Source organism: Drosophila simulans, chromosome 3R (genome assembly GCF_016746395.2).
Source record: "Drosophila simulans strain w501 chromosome 3R, Prin_Dsim_3.1, whole genome shotgun sequence".
Lineage (NCBI taxonomy): Eukaryota > Metazoa > Arthropoda > Insecta > Diptera > Drosophilidae > Drosophila > Drosophila simulans.
The window spans coordinates 485,078-505,671 of record NC_052523.2 but is presented as its reverse complement, the minus strand read 5'-3'; the positions used below and the strand labels follow the sequence as shown (position 1 = coordinate 505,671).

The 20,594-nt window shown below is 40.5% G+C and overlaps 1 protein-coding gene across 9 annotated transcripts in view; it reads left to right on the top strand.

The window, feature by feature from the left end:
* LOC120284921 (neurotrimin-like) overlaps positions 1 to 20,594 on the top strand; it is an 85,873-nt gene that overhangs the window by 50,298 nt on the left and 14,981 nt on the right. For 5 of the 9 annotated variants that reach the window (XM_039294421.2, XM_039294423.2, XM_039294422.2 and 2 more), the window contains one exon: positions 20,174 to 20,301. The exons of 3 other annotated variants lie outside the window; for them this stretch is intronic. In XM_039294421.2, coding sequence (XP_039150355.1) covers positions 20,174 to 20,301 — 128 coding nt within the window. Of the gene's footprint in view, positions 1 to 20,173; positions 20,302 to 20,594 lie in introns of those variants that run through there. One more of the 9 variants, XM_039294427.2, reaches the window with a different exon arrangement.

Sequence of the window (20,594 nt, the reverse complement as noted above, 5' to 3'; positions counted from 1 at the left end):
CTAATTCCAACACTGTTGCAATGCTGACGCAGCAGTGGACAGGATGTCGATTGCGACAGTTCTGGTAAACAAAACTAGAACTGCCGCAGCAGCATTTCGGACAATGAGAACACAGCACATTCTTGTAAACCTTTTAGCTTAAGTTTTTCTCGACTAATAAACGAGAGATCAGTTCATTTTGAGACACAAACCAGAGCAGTCGCTTGTTTTATTACTTAAACCACTTGGATTCCAATATATAAGGACACACACTCACACACCAGCTGCAGGAGACACTGATAACTCGCGCGAGAAGCGATGAGCAAAGCGAGAAGATGGCAGAGTAACCGTGATGGATTAGGGCGAGGAATTTTTTGCATCAAGCGCAACTACTAACTTTCTTCAAAAAACTGGCGTCCACCCCCGCAACTGGAGTAGAATTAAGAAACGCGAATTCAATAACTTATATAATGATTTACAAAACTATCCAGAAAAGTTCTTTAACTATGCGCGGATGTCTATTTCGACTTTTGATTATATTAAAATAAAATTAAAAGTCGTTTGACAAAGAATTGACAAAATTATGTTAAACACCCTAATAACATTGTGGTAAGTTTTTAATATATTTCAATTGTATAATTTTAGTAAGATTGGTATCGGAAATACTGTCAAAAGAAAAATTAAAAATGGTTTTCTATATCTCCATTCAGCATAATAATTTTTTCTTCGGATCCATTTTCCGCATATATGTATGGTATTAGGCTGTCTAAAAATGCCTCGTCGTCGTCTTTCTCTTTTTGTTATTAGTTTTCTTTTTAAGCAACAGTAATTTTTGTTGCTCAATAGCTACTAATTCTTCCGATACAGTCATCTCTTTTTGCTTTTTTTTTCGGTTCATCTTCACATAGATCGCGAATGCCTCTTTGCAAAATTGTGATGAAGTGTCAAATCTTCCAACCAATTTACGTGGTTTCATTTGGTATTTTAAAAAACGAAGACTATTAAAATAAGGCCAAGAAGTATAATGGCTGTAAGCCTTCCTTAAACTGTGAAACGTGGTCTGGCTTGTACAGATACCTTTTCGCTACAGGCATTAATGAATAAGATTAAGAATTGAGCGTGCTCGCAGCAAAAGAATAGAGCAGCTAGTATACAAAATCGAAGGACGCAAATTAATATTTTCGGAAGGAGACAGTTCTAGAAGAAGAGGAACAGCTTGAGAATTTGTTGCCTGCGAAACACCGGTGTAATCGTGTTCGCCGATTGCCCTACCCTACCTATGACCACTTCCCGTAGAGCATGGCTCCAGTGGCCCCTTTGGTACCCTATGTCCAGCCGAGTTCAGCATTTAAGTTTTTAGAAATTCCTTTTTGTTGTATTCATGGTGGTATATACTTTTTTTATGACTTGTTGAAATAAGGGTCTAATAATGGTAGGTTCTTTGGAACCTTACAATCACTGAGGATCACCGCTTGATCAGGGTGGTAACCGGAGATCGATTTCAAATCCAAATAAATCAACATTGAATTCAAAATTTTTGTAATGTATACTTACTATCTATGACAGAGAACCATAAATCGACGAAACAGCAACAGGGTTTTACAGTAGTAGTAAGGTTTTTTATGGAGAATGCGGACTGATGCGGCACTCTCGGAAGACGAAACAATGTTGAAATATTATTCGTAAAGATTAAACATTCGTTATCATAAATCTTCTTAAACTAGTCAGTGCCTTTTCCTAGTAGCTCTCGGTGACTTGGTTAACTTTAATTGTTCTTAAAGCTTCACCAGAGAGACAAGAAATTAAGTGCTTATATTTTTCGATAACTGGAAGGCTGCCGTCTTTTTGAACCAAAGTTTCGAAAGGGAATGGCCCAGCGTAAACTTTAGCTAGCTCAGTTCCTACACGTGAATCATATATGTAGTACTTCTTTCGGAAACTCAAATGAGAGACTACTACTTATATTGTACAAATCTTGACGATGGTAAATCACACGGTGTGGCCGGCATATGAATGAAGCACCACTTTTAAAGAGAGTTGGCTGAGAATCACTGGAGGACATCAGTCACCTCACACTAGCGGTCGTATACTGCCCTCCCCGACTCACAGTATTGGAAAATCAATACCTAATCACTCGCCTGTACTAATTCACTATAAAATTTACAAGATAAATAAAAATATACAAAAATTAAACAACATTTTGCAAAAGTTTGGACGTTGTAGTTTTGGGTGGTTTGTTGTAGTGGCAAACGGCCTATAATCTTTTTAAAATTTTTAAATTTTTAATTTTTATTATGATTTTGGCCATTCCCATTCTAACGCCCACAAACCGTTTCAAGCTTCCACGCCCACACTTTTGATGTTATTCTTTTTTATTATTTCTATCGAAATGCCAAAAAATAATGTTGAGCTCTCTCGTTCGCAATCTCACTATGTGAGTGAGGTTATCTGACAGTCGAGCAACGCTAATCTCTCTTGTTTGTAGAAAAGTTAGCATTGTAATCCTTGACCATGCCGATCTGAAATCACTTATTAAACAAGACACTCAAATAGTTAGCTTATTAGAAGAAATAGGGTTCTCCAGTCCGATGACATAATCCAAATACTAATATCGTATCCTAGATTGAAAGTAAGGAGGTCTTCGTCTACCCGGTATTACACCATCAAGTAATCCTACGGCTTGACGAAGAAGAAGACACGTTGGCAGAATGTGAAGAAGACACCTTTGCGGTCACCGAGTGCACGGAAGACGCGCACAACACCATCAGCGAGCGATATCGTCGCGTAACCTGTGCTCGTTCGTTCCGTGCGAAAAACATGGCCCAATGTCATACTCAACCCAGCCACCTGAGGGCAGTAATGGCTGTAGATGACGGTATCGTTATCATCAACGAGGCAACAGCCCGCATCAGCACGGGCGGTGGCCCAGAGGTGTTCGTCACCATCAACGGAACGGACTTTGTAAATTTGCGAAGAACATTGAACAAGCACCCTGGCATAGTAAAATCACCACTATTGAAGATTGTCGGCCATGACCCGGTGCTTAGCATACCTTTTCTACACCGACAACCTGCGGTTCGACCAAGATTTCAAGGACGAGGTTGACGCAGGCTTCCCCAAACATCGGTTCGCGGCTGGAGTGATCCCGAACGTTGGTCTGATTGGTTTATTCATAATTTTTTTTGGTTAAGTAGAAAACGAACCTTCAATAAGAATCAGCGAATCATTACAAGTTTAATTTAACCGAAGACGCTCATAAATATGAGGAGGGGGTAGTTAATAACTGAAAAGAGCACTCGATGTATATGATTCAGCAAGAACGTACCCTAGCATACCATGCGGTGCATGCAGAGTCGGCGTTCCGACCATGACTTTATGGCGCCATGCATTGGAGCTGGTATAGACTTATGCTTAATATTTTTGTACTTTAGTTCTGTCCAAGATCGAAAAGATTACGCTTCGAGAATACAACATTGGTCCGGCTTTAGCCGTAATAAGGCCAGCGATTAGGGAGTAAACGTAAACATCATAAGAAGATTGGTTATAACCAAATTGCATTTTCACTGCAACAGTGCGTCCACGAACAACAGCTAGCGCCGCTGGACAACGTACTCTGACACGCCTCCTATATCGACACGGGACAGGAAGGACTTCATTTAAATATACTTTATATGGTCGGAATCGCTTCCTTCATTTTACATACTTTCCAACGAATCTAGTATACCCTTTTACTCTACGAGTATTGGATATAATTAATCTAGTTTAATTAATTTAATTTTAATTAGTTTAATTTTAATTAATCTTAGTTTAATAATTATTTTTCATGGAAAATTTAAATATAAATGATGACGAAGAAGATGTCGATAAGTATTGCCTAAAAGAAACTAAAAGAAACTATGAGCCACTATAATGCACGCCCATATATATATACGGAAGCTGGACCATACCGAGTTTCGACCGGAATTTCCCAGGGATCCGATCCTGTGGAACATCATGTTCGATGGGATCTCGGCCATCAACAGCTCCTTGGGAATAGATCTGCACTGTTTTGCTGACGATGTGTCAATTACAGCAATCGCCAAAACAATTGCAGAGTTGCAAGATAAATGTAACGCCATGATGGGATCTTCCATCCTTAAGAAAGCCGGGATAGCAAGCACGGCGCACTAGACTTAGGCAGTTCTACTAAGTAGCAGGAAAAAGGTGGAGACTATGCTAGTCTCTGTCAATGGGACATAGGTGACCACTCAATAGTCCCCAAAGTACCTGTGTGTTATGATAGACCACAGACTTTCGTTCAAGAACCACACGAGTTACGTGAGCAATAAGGCAGCGATCACAGCTTCTTCATTGGCAAGACTCATGTCCAACTTTCGCTTCTATAAGCTGCACCAAAAAAGGAGTGCGCTCGGTGCTACGATCCATGGCCCTCAGGCTCATTAGAGGATTCAGGACGATATCCGAAGTTGCGGCACTAGCTCTGGCATGCTGGAGATCAATGCTCTCAGCCCACGAGTGGCTGCTGAGTGGCAGAACAGATGGCAAACGTTGCGATGGGGAAGGTGGTCTTGTCGGTATGGGCAGAGTGCCAACACAAATGCTTCGACTACCACTAGTCCACTAGACTACTAGCCACTAGACTACTGGCTGAAACCAAGCAGGTGTCATGTGTTATGGCAGGAGAAGAATACTACCTCAGCGTACACGGCATGTCGTAAGAGGCTACTTAAGGGTGTTAGGAGAAGCCCCAAGGCCATATACTTGACGTTGCGCGAACGGAGTTGCCTTAAACGGCTACTCCACCTTGGATCCCGAAAAAAAGGGGCAGGCTAATTCGTGGTAGTGGGCGTTTTATTCTGTAAGAATTTATGGTTATAACAGTTACAACTAACTTAACGCTAGATCACCGCAGTGTGTCCTCCAGACTTTCACACGACAATCAAAAATTCAAGTTTTCCGGCTAATTTCCAACATGGCTATGGCGAAAAAGCATTGTGCCTGCAAACAATAAGCTAACAAATCCCCTCAGATTTAAACTGGTTCACAGCATAAGTTCACTTAACCTCCCCGACCACCCTAACCACATGAAGAACCGCTTCACTGAAATACAAGAAGTGCAAGTTTAGAGACTGGTCGAATCATTGTCCTCGATAGGCCATTGTCTATTACGCGAACCTTAGCGCGTCTGACGAATCGCTGATGGACCCGCTGTAGACCTACTCCACGATGCCCTTGAATCACTCTCGTCGGGGCGAGGCAGACAAAGACCATATAACCCTGGTGGACGGGCTCCGTTATTCGGTACCACTTCTCGCGTCGATCAAGCGTAGGCAGATACTCCAGGCCCCACCTCCTCCGGAAAGGGTCTCGTAGCAGGCGAGAAATCCTCCACTGCTTTCTCGTAGAACCCTCCTTGGGCAGCTCCACATCCAATCCAGGACTATCCCGAAAATAGGAGTGGCCAATTTGAGTAGGTCATTTGGCGTTAACGGTGCCTCCTGGTCCGTGTCCACAGGCAAATGGGTAAGCGGATGCGAATTCAAGATATGCTTCGCCTCGATCAGGAGACTCTCCAATACGTGGTCTCTTGGCGAAACTTCCTTCAGGATATGACGCGGTACTCACTGCACCATGCGCTCCCTTAGACGGGTTGACTGGTTAGCTTCTGCTTGACAACTGAATATTTTCCATCTTGAACACGTCACAAAGCGACTGGTTTTCCTGTCAGCTCCCACGAACTTCTGGCTGTTGTCGCTGCGCAGTCTATTTGCTGGCCTTCTACAGCATACGAAGTTCCTGATCGCAATTATGCAGGAATACGTTTACAGGTTATGCGCCATCTACCGCCCTTGCTGTCAAGCACGTGGACAAGGCGACCCAAAGCTTTTCCTTGTGCCGGGTCACAGTCATCAACAGTTTCCCAAAGTAGTCCAGTCAAGTATATTTGAATGGCCACCCGCATCCAGTCCGTCTTCCGGATAGGGTCCCATTATCGGCGGCAACGGCCGCGCTGGCTGCAACTTGCACACGTTGCACGATGAGATAACTCTCCGAATCACACGCCTCATCTTTGTAACCCAGAATTTCGTCCGGATCTCAGCAATTGTAGCATTCACATTTTGATGCTTCATCCTGGCGTGGAAATGTCGGACAATCAGTTCTGTGACTGTGAAAAACAACTCCTACCTCTCATTCACCCACATATCAAACTACACAAACAATTATCAAAGCCTACACCCTCAAAGTGATGGAAGAGCGCGATCTTGCTCTCCAGCGGGCCAAATTCATCTGCACGTACACCAACAACAACTTCCACTATACCAATAAACACACACTCAACTCTCCCGCTCACAGCAGTTACGCTCTCAGCTCTCCCACTCTCAACTCTTCCGCTCTCAGCAACTTCAGAAACCAACACCACCACTGCAGCAACTATAGCAACAACAACTACAGTTTGCTATGCTTCAAAGCCGATATGCTCTTCTTCAGCGAATATTATATCACCCACAACCTCAATACCCGCTCCAACAACAATAAACAAAACTCAATCCAAACTCTCTCCCAAACCAACAAAACTTAAAACGTCACGGAGACAATCAGTCTGCAAACGGTTCCAAAGATCTCTTAAATAACAACAAGAAACAGAGGAATAAAGCTCAAACCCGCTACCCAAAAAACACTCAAAGAGTACTGGCTAGCCGAGCCACACTCAAGCAACCGTTTTGAGCTATTAGCACAAGATGACGAAGACGAAAACCAAACTGATAATGGGGAAAATGCAACTATAAATACGCAAATGCAAATTGAGCATAAATAATCAAAATGTTGAAAACATATACGCACTAACTATTGCTTTAAATAAAAAACTACTACTCACTATCACAACATATTAAGCCTATTAAAAGATAAATCGACCAAATACTACACCTTTCAGACCAAAAGACCAGAGAGGGTTTAAGGTAACGTCCATCATGCTACAGACAAATCGATATTATTAATGAACTAGCTCAGCAAGGGCATGAAGTTATAAATTTACACAACATGCAGCAAAAAACATCTCAAAATGAAAGACAATAATAAAGACATTTATAAAATTGAGCACCTACATCATTGCAAAGTAATCTTTGAGCCACCGCGACCAAAGCGAACACTTCCTCAATGTACAAACTGCCAAAAATATGGACATACAAAAAATTACTGCACCAAAGACCCTACTTGCGTAAAGTGATCTGGAAAACACAGCTTATCATTCTGTACTATTAACACAAGATCGGACAGAACAACCATTAAATGTGCACTATGCAGTGAAAACCCTACTGCGAACTATAAAGGTTGTATGGTTTACAAAAGCACTGCAAATTCAAAAATACCCAACTCTTCGGAAAAAAGAAACGACACACATCAAACGACACAACACAGTACAAAAAATAACGTAGTAAGCTTAAAGACGCCAGCTTTATCCTATGCCGAAGTCTAAATAAAAACCAAGTAACTAGCCATCAAACCAACTCAACAACTCAACCTACTATTGTACCTGATATACAGCCTGCTTCAACTCAATTAAGCCAAACTAAGCCATAATGATTTTGACGAACTTAAACAAATTATGAAACAATTAATAGCCCAAATGACAAATATGATGAACATTTTCACGCTTTTATTATCTAAACTTAACAAATAAACACATAACAATCGCCATCTGGAATGCTAACGGACTTTCACGCCATTTACTTCAACTAAAAACATTCAATGAAAAGCTAATTGACGTCATGCTCACTTCTGAATCATACTCATCTGAGGAAACCTATATAAACATACCTATCTATAATATTTTCTCTACTAATCACCCAGACGGTAAGGCCCGTGGTGATAATAATTTAAAAAAAACATCATGTGCATAGAGCTGGATGGATTCAAAACGGACTACATACAGGCTACTAGTATATCCACCTCAGACACAACGGGTCCAATAAATATATCTGCAGTTTATTGCCCACCTAAATTTACTAATACAAAAGACCAATACCTCTAATTTCTAAAATCACTGGGTAATCGGTACTTGGGAGGAGGTGACTATAATGCCAAACACATAACTTGGGGGTCCAGACTTACCACCGCAAAGGACGTCAACTGTATGAAGCAATGATAAACAATAATAGCCGTTCTCTAAGCACAGGAGAGCCGACTTACTGACCAACTGACACAAATAAGCTACCGGATTTAATTGACTTCTGCATTACAAGAAATATAACAAGCGATAACTTAACAATAAAATCATGACCATTCCCCAATATTAATGACATTACATGGTGGGCCAGAAAAAAACAACAATGACTCCCCTTTATTTAACCACAAAACAAATTGGAACATGTTTCGCGACATTTTGGAACAGAACATGGAAATAAATATCTCTCTAAAGACAAACAACGAATTGGACTCTGCAATATCATATTTAAATGATATCATCATATATACAGCAACGCAATCGACACCATCTATAAAAATGATTACATTAAAGAAAACTCCCGCTTTTATTATATATAAAATCAGGCAACAGACGGGATCAAGAGAATTCTCAGGGAAGACAAAGATAAGCGGCTTCAATACTACCTTAGCAAACTTGGAACTTCCTTATCTACAAATTATTCCCTGTAGAAAGCATCCAAAAAATGGACTAACTCAACTATACACGAGTAATTAACAAAATAACAGTCGATTTTGACAAAAAGAAGTTCTCCTATGCTGTGTACTTGGACATTGCTAAAGCATTTGACAAAGTATGGCACAAAGGACTGCTGCATAAGCTAAGAATTATACCACAATATAACCTATATACCATCCTTCAACGCTATATAACGGACAGATATTTCTATATTAAATACGACAATGAATGATCAGATAATATGCCAGTGTCTGCGGGTGTTCCCCAAGGTAGTGTGCTTGGGCCCATAATATACCTGATTTATACCTTCGATATCCCAGCGCCAACTACCCCTGGATCAATGATTGCGACGTTCGCAGACGATACTGTGTTAATGTCGTCAAGCGCGTGCGAAAAAACAGCTGCAAGTATACTACAACAAATCATGACACAAACAGTATCCTGGTTTGAGAGATAGGGTATAGGGATAAATAATGACAAAACTCAACAAGTAATATGCACAAAACGACAACCCAAAAACTTCGCAATTAAAATCAATGACAATAAAATATTATTACACCCATATGCCAAGTACCTTGGACTAACTATTGACTCAAAACTAACATGGAAACAGCACATTCTAATTAAACGAAATGAAATGAAAAAAAATTTCGACAACTTAACTGGCTAAACGTAAAAAGCTCAAAACTAGAATTTCATAATAAAATAGCAATATACAAGGCGATAATAAAACCAATATGGACGTATGGAATAGAACTCTGGGGAACCGCCAGTAAATCCCACTTACAGCTAATTCAGCGAACGCAATCAAAAATGCTCAGAATAATCACAAAAGCCGAATGGTACATTAGAAACGAAGATATACATATTGATTTAAACTTAGAAAAAGTCAACGAAACTATTAAAAAAGCAGCAAAAACACACAAATAAACTATTTAGCCAGATGACAGAGTTGAAACCAAGAAGATTAAAACGCAGAACTCCAACAGAATTAAACTATTAAATTATTAATGTTTTAGCGTATCCTTGCACTGGGAAATTCTTCACATCTAGTCAATTAATTACTTATTGTTACTTTTAAAAAAAAAACAGATTGTAATTTAAGGAAATATAATAAAAAAAGTTCTGTGACACTGTGCCTGTGTGACAGTATTACGGGACTCCTCGCACTGTACGGCATGCACAGTGCAGCATTAATTCTGCCGTAAACTCACGGAATTCAGTTATCTCGAATGTCGCTCAAGCTATGATCCTCACCAGGCGATTGAACAACAAAGTCGTTTGTCGAATCTAACACAACTTCACTGGCCATCTCTTCTTCATCAGGAACCCGGTCAGCTAGCTGCTGGCTGGAGGACGCCGTCGTCCTCATACGTAACCCTTCAACAAGCCAAAGACCTTGCCTAGCTCCTCCGGTAGCGTTTCGTCCCACTGGGTCTTCTGTCTCCAAATCTATCACAACAGCAGCTTCGCAGTAAACGTTGACTTTACCAAGCTCAGGCTCAAATATTCCCTCTTTGTAGGGACTCGATCTCAACTCATGACGCTGCTTGGCACTACTCCACGTAGAACCTGAAGTCATCCGTTGCTACCTGCCAACACATTTCGAGAATCTTTTGCTCAGCCTAAGCCCATCGGGCGCTCTTGATCTCTCGCGCTCACCAGTGCCATAACTGGCATAACTTGAATCCAGCATCCGCGTGTGTCTCCATCAACCGGGTAGATACGCTGATTGCCTCGATCTCTGTAATGGTAGTCGGTGATGGCCTTGACAGCTGTCGGACCGAATACTGAAGCCGGGCTTGTTGGGGTTTTCGACACCAGAGCCGGTCGCTCTTCACCGCGACCTCATCCGGCTGCAACCGCTTTCAGTAGCAAGTAGCAAGTTGCATGTAGCAAGTTTTAGAAGCGTACCCGCTTCGTAGGCATGTGCCTCCTCACAGTGCCTCCTCACAGTGCTCCACCTTCCCGGCGGCGAAGCTCCAACGAATTCTCGGCAATTCGTGAGTGCGTGTTGTCTTCCGCAGATGGGACAACCTCCATGCCTATTATCCTGTTCGCCTTCGTAATGGTCGACACTTGCATGTAGAACTCGACTCCCCGGCATCCTAGACAGTGCAAACCACGTCTGCGTACTCCTGTAGCTGCGCGCTACAGCATTCCTGGCCCAGTCCTCTCGCTTGCTTGTAGGAAGATTTGCCACTAGCTCCTCCATGAGGGTTGGCCTTCTCAGGTGCTGCACCGCCTTCGCTGACTGCCGCGAGTTTGTTCACTCGAGTCGCGAAGGGAATGATCTTTGCCAAATTCTGCTTAGAGATCAGTTGCACCTCTCGCACGTTGTTTAACTGTCTACGTATAAGCTGCTCTGGTCGGCCGAATCTAAAGCGTAGCTGCTCCATGACGGTGCTGACATTCCCTGGATGAATTAATAGCGCCTTCACTGCCTCACGGGCTTCATCCTTCAGCGTCTTCAACAACCTCTATACACCGCTTTTTTTGGCTGAAAACGCCACATATTCTGCCTCCGTAGTACTCAGTGCCACGATCGCACACTGGTTGCGTCCATAGGCCACCAATCAAAAAATGCCTCACAACAAATTTTTGAAACTGTCTCTAAAACGTGAACGCGTGTTCATCGGCGCGTCGCAGTTGCAGTCTGTCAGCTATTTTGAAAATAAAATTTTACTTTGTAGGGGTCAACTTTTGCTATTGTGCACCGATTAAATTGATTTAAAATGGATTTTAAAGTTAAAGGTATTGTTTTTTTATGTTGTTATTTATAATAAACTTACATGTCATTTTGTCCTCTGAAAATATTTTGATAGGCGCTGTGTTTTCACATATGCATATTTTTGAGCTTAGGTGCACAGAAGAGGGCTCGTATGCAGAAAAAGCTCAGGCTGTGCTGAATTCAGTAATAATAAGCATTCAAAATAAGGGATTTGCAGCCGAGTAGACCGAGGCTAAAAAATATATTGGTTACATTTGCAAAAAAATTGCTACTTATCGCATATTCACGAACACTGATTTAATTAAAATACTTCTTTTGAGATCAGACATAACAGGTCAAAGAAACATTTTTTTTGTAATTATTATTTATTAAGTGAAGAATCCGTACATCATAATATTGTATCTTAACATCACAGGGTGGAGAAATATTCTTAGGAATTACCAAACACTATATTGAAATAAGTGAAGTAGGAACATGAGTGAAGAGTTTTTACCGTTGCCCAATTGTTTTGGCGAAGCCTTGCCGTTTGAGTCGTCTCAGAGGTCGAGCGGGGATAAGACGTCTTGCAAGAAGACTGCTACGGCTCAGTAATCTGTCACTATATCGACTTTTATGTCTCCCAATTTGTGTCTCAACTGTGTGAATATTGAGGTCTTTATGGAGTGCGGAGTTACGTAAATACGAGGGACAGTTGGTTATTTGTCGTAGTGCGCGATTTTGCATCACCTGGATACGTTTATAATTAGATTTGGTGGCAATTCCCCAAGTCTGGATCCCGTATAACCACATCGGTACGATTCAGTGCGCATAAACAGCTCTTTTTCACCTCAGCGAACGAGTGCTCCTTCTATACATGAGCCATCTCAGCTGTTGTGATTTGTGAAATCATTTCTTTACTGTGTTTTTGAGATGCGGCCCAAAGGTGAGCCGTTTATCCAGGTTGATACCTAGATATGATGCTGGCAGGGGCTGATTCAGGGTAACTCCTTCTAGCCGAATTTGAGAGGTGTTCGGGATAAGAGTTTTTAATGTGAAGCATGGACTTGTTGTTTTCAGTGGGTTTATTTTTAGGTTCCACCGTTTACACCAGGCTGCCAGAGCATTAATATATTCTTTTGGTCCGTTAACTGCCTCTCCTGTCCCTAGAGTTATATACAACTGCGATGTCAATTGCATAGGTTGCAATAAGAGTCCTGTTCGGTGCTTCCATGTGTTCGAAACTCGGGCAAGGGATATCAGCAGTGTACAAGGAATATAGTAGCGGTCCGAGAACACTGCCCTGTGGGACTCCAGCTCTCATTGGGTATATAAAGGAGTAGCTATTTCTCACCGTGATTTTAAATTTTCGTTCTTCCAGATATGACTTTAAAGTACAGAAGTAGGGCGCAGGTAGAAGGGTCTTTATCTTGCATAATAATCCAACATGCCATACTTTGTCGAAGGCTTGTTGCATATCTATAAAGACAGCGTTGGAGTACTCGCAGTCGTCAAAAGCCTGTAATATGTGTTTTACCAGTCTGTGGACCTGTTCAATAGTTCCGTGTTCCTTTCGAAATCCAAATTGATGATCCGGCAAGATATTGACTTGTTCATGAGCTACTATATGGGGACATGTTTGGGTTTACATAGGCATATTGGGATAGCTTAAGAGCAAAGTTTAAGAGAATAAAGTTATCAACGTCTATTCTCCCGAAAAGAGAGGTGTCCATTTTCCCGAAAAGAGAGGTGTCTGTTGGGTCATGCAGCCGCCTAATGCAGTAGACTAATCTCATATTCTTTAATATTATAAGTCAAATTAATCAGTGGTAGCAGTTGCGATGCCCATAGTGCAAACCGCTGGTCTCGCTCGCATTTATCTGTACGGCGCTCATTCCTTGTTTGTTGTTGTTAGCCACCTACGTTAAGCTTGGGCGCTGCATTTCGGCTGCCTGCCCGCCAGTTGCCAATTCTTCGTGTTTCGGAAAAGACTAAACTTACGCATTCGATTATCGCTATCGTAAAATAATAACATTTCGCAAAATAAAAACTGTCGTTATAAAAGCAAACTTTCTTCGGTTTTATTATTCGCAACAGCTATTGAAAAAGCTCAATAGCTAAACATTTGGTGACCCCGACGTGATTTTGTTAATTTGCATGCATTAATTAATGCACTTATCCCGTTAATAAATAAATATAAATATATTAAATCGCAATCGGTTGGACAAGTGAGTGGAGATTTCGGTGATAGTGGCTGTGTTTAAGCGAGCTACAATTGCATATATACATACATTGCTACATATATCGTTGCGTGCATTGACCCCACTTGCATTTTCGGCATCTATTTTGTGCTCATCTTCCCGCTGAACCGAATCAAAGGCGATTTGTTGCTATGCCCGCTGAAGGTGTAAAAAACAGGGTGACCTTTTTAAAGCGCAAAGCCAATGCGCTGTTCAGCAGGTTGCAGAGGCTACAAACGTCGCTGTCTAATGAGACGCTTAGCGGATACGACGAACCCACTCTTACGGTGAGGCTGGAGCAGATTGATGAGCTGCAAAGTGCCTTCAATGTTCTGCATACAGAACTGGAGGAATTGGATTTCGACGAAATTGGCAGTGAAATGAGCGAGTCTTTTGATGAATTCATCGTTGAATTCAAGGCTAGTGTGCGCGCGGAAATAGCCAAACGCAATGTGCATTTCGCGCCGCACTCAACGCTTGCGGAAGGTGTTGTGCCCCACCAGTGTAGCGGTCCTCAAACGCAGCCGCGGCCGAGGCCGATGCCGTTGCCGCCTGTGCAGCTGCCAACGTTTGGCGGAGGCTACGCAAACTGGGCGGATTTTTACTCCGTGTTCACGAGCATAATCGACAGCCATCCGGACCTCTCCAACATTGAGAAATTTCAACATCTGCGGTCATGTTTGAGGGATTCAGCGCTGGAAACTATCCGATCATTGGAGATTTCAAACAGCAATTACGAAGCGGCTTTAGAGTTGCTTCAAAAAAGGTTTGATAATCGGCGTCTCGTTTTTCAGGCGCACATTACCGAGATTCTGGGTTGATGTTTATTTTGGTGCTGTTAACTTTAACATTGGTGCTTCTAGCGTACGTCAACATGTTCAAGAGTCTTCAATGTTATTTTCGAAGACGTCTGTGGCGAACACGCAAAGAGTTGTTCGATTCGTTGGTTCCTGCGTAAATTTTCTGCAATACGGCCACGCTTGCGTTTATCTCGTCCAGAACAAGAACCACCTGCAGGGCGGCTCCTGTGATAACTGATCCCGATAAAGCTCACCTAGGGTTTCTAAACTATGCTACTGCATGGTACAGTGGGCCTTTAGAGTATCCATCATATCACAATATGGAATTCAAATGGTATTGCTGCATATGCAACACACATTTCCAAGTTTATAGTACCTAAAGACTGAACAGTCCCTTGCCCTTTTCCTGATATACTAGTTGTGTTCAGTGAATTTAAATCATTTAGGTTACTTGTTCTACATTTAAGCAGGAAATTTCTGCTCCTGTATCTATTAAAAGAGTTACCAATTAAGTTTTACTTACATTCTTTAATTGGATGAAAATGCTAAAATTGAGATTAATTTTATACAGCCTTACTGTTGGTTGTTGCTCAAGGGGGAATGTTCGATTTCCGTCTGTATGTTCTTTACATTACTATAATAAACTCCTCGGCTCTATAATTATTATTATTATAGTTATTATAGTTATTATAATAACCTCAGCCATTACTTCTGTGTTCGTAGTTTCCTCGGTTATTATTTCCTCGAACGTGTCCTCTATTATAGAAGAATAATACACTATTCAAGTGGCCGGTCAATTCGGTAAAGAAGTGCTTCCAGTATGGTCTTAAGCTTATCGTGCTCGCAATTCTTTGTCATTGCAGAGATCGCTTCCTTTTTAGCGAATTTATCTGCATTGTCAAAATCTAGACCATCATCTATATAGGCTGCTTCAAGCGAAATACGTAGGTTTTTGCGCTGCAGTTTTGCCGCGCTGCTGTGTAGTAAGCAGCTTAGCCTTAATGACATTAAGCGATTCTCCTTCAACTAGTGCCTTTAATACACGTATTTTACCGATAATTGTCCATTGATTTATAACGCTGTATGACAAATGACCAATTATATTTGCCTTGATTTCCTCTACTGTTCCAAACTGAGTTTTTGTGGACGAAATTTGTCGCACATTCCCTTGAGGTCTAGCTGATTCGGTCAATGTGTTTCTATTTTCTACTGTATTAGAATCTGAGCTGTTACGCTTTAACAATTTTGGTAAAGTTATTACCGCTGGGATATAAAGATCGTAAAGATCTTCTTTTTGATGTCTAAATCAGAGTCCGTTATGCTTTTAATATCATCACTTACTTCAACAAATACAGGTGTGTTGAGTATCGCAGGGATTTTTAATTCAAATTTTGCCGTGTTTTTATATTCAGCAAGTTCTCACGGAACCTGTTTAAAAATTTCACGGCTCGCGTTAGATGTCTTTTTGTTAGTCTTTCCCTTGCTATGTGATTTCATCTTTCGTGTGCTTCGTTAAAGAATTCGACCAATATTTGAGCATGTTTATGCAGAGTCCCTTGTTGCACTTCCTGATTCTGGCCTATGCACTTGGACGACTTATCGAAAGTCGTTTTTATTTCTCCAAGTTTGTTTAGTATATTTTGCCAGTCCATTTCTTTATTAACATAGATGTATCTATGCAGGAGAACATTAAATCTCATTCTTTCTCCTAGATAGCTATTTTATTCAACTACTTGTTCATTATTACATAAGGTAAAATTGATTATACCTTAGCATTACCGAGTTTCGAGTAATTAGTCAACGACTAAGTCAAACTTGTATATATTTTTGCAATTTTGCAATTTTATTTTTAAATTTTATCCAAATGATTCGCTCTTCTTATATAACCTAATTTTAATAGTTTATTGTGCTTAACATATAGCGTTAATATGACCGAGCGACTGTTACAATTGTTAATATGTATTAAAAGAAGCAACCACAGTGGCTGAATTTTTTGGTTTTTTTATACATATGTATATATGCATATAAAATTTTTGATTTATATCCATTTAGTTTTATTTCCTGTTTTTCTTGTTGTAACTATTTAACTTGTTTTATTTTTCGTTTTTCGAACCCCCTATTTCGGTTCATTGATTTAGTTATCGATTTTACACATTAAAAGTAACTTTTTGTTTCCATATTATTTTTCGTGTTGCAGTGTCGGCACGTGGAATATCAACGCACACTGTCCATCGGTTCAGGGCAATCAGCTGGACAGTCTTTTTTTCAGTTGTGGTATCACCTTTGGAGATTGAGGTATTATTATTTATTCTTGTCTTAAGACATGTATATCAATTTGTGGGCTTTATTTCGCTTGGAGTATTGTTAAAATTGTCCAGCTCTGCTTGTAGTTTGCAGGCGGTTGACCAATTTTGTGGATTTTCTTGTGAATACAGTAGCCTCTACAAATGAGCTATTCTTTTTTGTATTCATTTTGCCAATTTTACAATTTTCTAACTCTACTTATTTAGATTTTTCCTTAGGCTTTCCATCCTTTCTTCCTGCTCTTTTTTTCTTAATTTTTCTTGTCTGCCTTCTGGTTATTGTTGCTTTTACACACCACGCATCCTGTTATAATCGATGGCTGCTGCTAATATCTCTCATCACACAGGTGGAGTGATGTTGGTGCTAAGGCCGTTCTATGTTTTTTTTTGGGCTACTGAAGGTAGCTGGTGTTGTCGGGTAGTTATCGTTAAAGTTTCCTCTGATGATACAAACACAAAAAATTCGCTGAGCAGCTGTCAAAATCCATTCTCTCTTCCCAGCTTCCGATCCATTTTCAATGTTTGAATGTGAATTCATAAACATTTCCAAGTAATAATCAGATAGTCCTTTTTTTTTTCTGCGCACCACCTGCTCCAGGAACTCGAGAAGTTTTTCTTCTCCGTTAGTGGAAGGACCATTCCCTGACTTGTTTTGCGACTTTCGGACATGGCCTTCTCTCCCTGCTCGACTCTTTTCTTTTTTCGAGGCCGACGATTCAATAACTGCTGTTGCCAGTAGGCCGACTACTGCATATAAAGACTCAGATGCAGTCACGCCCAAAAGATGAAGTTCTGATGTTCATAGTCTGTGATGACTCTACAATCATTTCTACATTTCGGCTTAAAATACAAATTTGAATATCCGCCACGTTGAATACCACACGGTACCTTTGTAGTCATGCACACGCTCTTGAAAACTGCGTGGTGCGGGAGATAGAAATTTACTGTGTCCGTATTTGGATGTGTTGATGTGCTTAGAATCCTTGAAGGGTAGGGATACTACATACTTCCCGTCAAGAGATCTGGTGGTCGTTCGAAAGAAGTTTCAAAACTATCTTGCAAACAATGGATTGAGCTTCGCCGCTGGGTTTTGCGTTTAAGTAAAATATTTTTTCCACTGGAGTTAGCAGGGAATTGTTAACTTAGATAGCTGTAAATGGGTCACGAAAGGTGGGCTCTCGAAGATGTCCGTGTAGCATATCGGAAGACTGTAGCACTTTGAGAACGTCTCAACGGATGGATTTGCCCTTGCCTGAGAACTGGAGGCGGACAGACGGTCAATATCTTGATTTAACTGGGTAGCACATCTTTTGTAAACCGATTAACTTATACGATTAACTTTCTTAGATAAACTTATGCTTATACTTATCTGAAGCAGCGGAAGGCTTCCGCTTATCTTGAAACTGTTTCCAAAGAAAATGAAATGTCGAATGGAAATGAAAATAGATATGGCACTCGGGTACCGGGTTACACTAGGGAAATGTCGTCCAATATGTGTATGTACTTAGCTGTCGTGAACTATTCCTCGAAGATCCGGCTCAAGGAAAGACAAAATGTAGCCTTGGACTCCGAATGTGATTTGGTGGTGCCGAGTGATTGCCCCAAGTGAACAGTGAACAATGAACAGTAAAAACGACGGAGGTTCTGCGGGGCAAATGAAAATCCGATAATGCAGTTTATGGGGAAAGGTACAGTTTGTAGTGTATTTGGTTGCTTATTTTATAACCACTTTACTCCAGTACGGTTATAAAGAATAGCAGCCAAATCATTGTAACACTTTTGGAATGCGCATATAAACGCTGGACTTCAATTCAAGTGTTATATGATCCTTGATTTCCTTATGGTAACATGAATATGCCTGCCTTAGCATACTCAACAACATATTTGTAAGTAATATACACCGCAGCCGTTTTTCTGCTGTCCTCAGCAGTAGCTCAGCCCTTCGATTTATGGCTATGTTTTAAGCATTCAATAAAAATCGAATGCAGTGACCAGTAAGTCGCTATCTAATAATAAAGAACCAACAAGTAATCTTTGGATTATTATGAAACTGGTAAAACAATACAAGGCAACACAAAAGAGAATTTGAGTTCCTGAATAAGTTATATAATCAGTGTATGTTGAAAACGGGCTTAAGACGAACCCGTACGCATTCTGCTGCTTATTAATTAAAAAAATCATCATCAATACCTACAGCCTTGACATATGGGAACATTTCAGCCAACTCTGTAACATCCTAACTTTGAGTCGACTTTTTCCCGGAGTGCCCAACTATTTTAGGCTAGATTTCTGAAATTTTCAATAATAGGACATTAGATAGAATGCTTCAATTGGGTATAATAATATAAGAGTCAGAGTCGTAGTAGTAACTATGTCTGGGAAAGTTAGGATTTGTTCGGATTATCGAAAAGTGCAAAGTTTTGCCGCTAAGGATGCTGCGCTCTTCCTCAAATAAATATAATTTGAGTCGCTTGCCAAAAGCTGAATATATATCTAGCGTTGATCTGAAGGACGCGTATTGGCAGGGCCTTTGGAGGTCTCCCCTCGAGAAGATGGCCTTCACAGTCCTTTTGAACCTATTTAAGGTAATGCCATTGCCATGGCTGTGCAATGGTACAAGCACGACGACTTAGTAAATGGACAAAGCGTGCCTTCTCATTTCAGAAATGAGAGGTTCAATTACTTAGATGATTTGCTAGTGATTTCTGTGAGCTTGGAGGGCGATTTTGACGTAGTTATTATATAACTTAACTCCAAAGGAGTTTCAATTAAATAAAAAAATATTTTTTTTATAAGGTCTATATTAATTGATTGCAAAAACAGAACTGATTTTAGTTTGACAAATTTGTCCCTACCTAACTTCGCCTACCCACCCATTCTCCGGCGTCGGTGCTGCGCTGATTTGATTTTTGCTGCACTCGCTGTCTCGCTGATTCTCACGGAAATTGGAAAGACGCTACGTCTGCACTTTTATGTTATGCAGGTGCAACGTATGTTTCGCAACCGGACGCTCGTGCGACCCCAAGTACCTTTGTTGACGAGTGTTGAGCAAGCGGATACGCGTGCAGCTTCAAATGTTCTTATCAAAACATTTGTGGTGTTAACTTATATAGTAGCATAATATGCTTCACATATTACGCTTACATAAGCAATGTACATACAATCTTGCACATGCATAAACACATAAAACCAATTCACATTTTTGCTTAGTTAGTCTTAAGCTGACTTTTCTTAAATATAGACGTTCACCGAAATTGTTCGTGTTTCGATTTAAAGTTGTTTCAGCGTTGATCCTTGTCTTTGTTATTGACGGATCATTTATTCGACTGACAAATTAATAACTAATACTTACGTAGTTATATAACTACGTAAGTATATATCATATATATTTTTAAATGCTCCAAACTTTAAATACGATTTTGTTTTCTCTTTTACTTTACAAATAACGTGACGCAATTTCCAATTTATTTTATTATTTTTAGAGCCTATTACTAGTATCCTTGGCGGTCCAGAGATTTACATTGATTTGGGATCAACGGTTAATTTAACATGCGTGATAAAACATTTACCGGACCCGCCAATTTCAGTGCAGTGGAATCATAACAATCAGGTAAACTTAAATATCCTAAAAGAAAAATTTCTTTTGATGACAATAATATTTATGGAAGATATACCAGGATGGAAAGAAAGTTCGGATTAAAGAGAAATCATTTATTTATACATATTTAAGTCTGTTAAAATTAGCCTTTACCATGTGACTATACTATAAACCGGTTAATGTACTGTAAGGAGTCTTAAAACTCCCTACAAGTCTGTGTACAGCAGAGCTGCTTTGCGAAAAAGGCTAGAGTGCGAGAGGAGTCAAAGGCAGCCAGGTCAAACGGGAAATAGTGGACTCGAGCC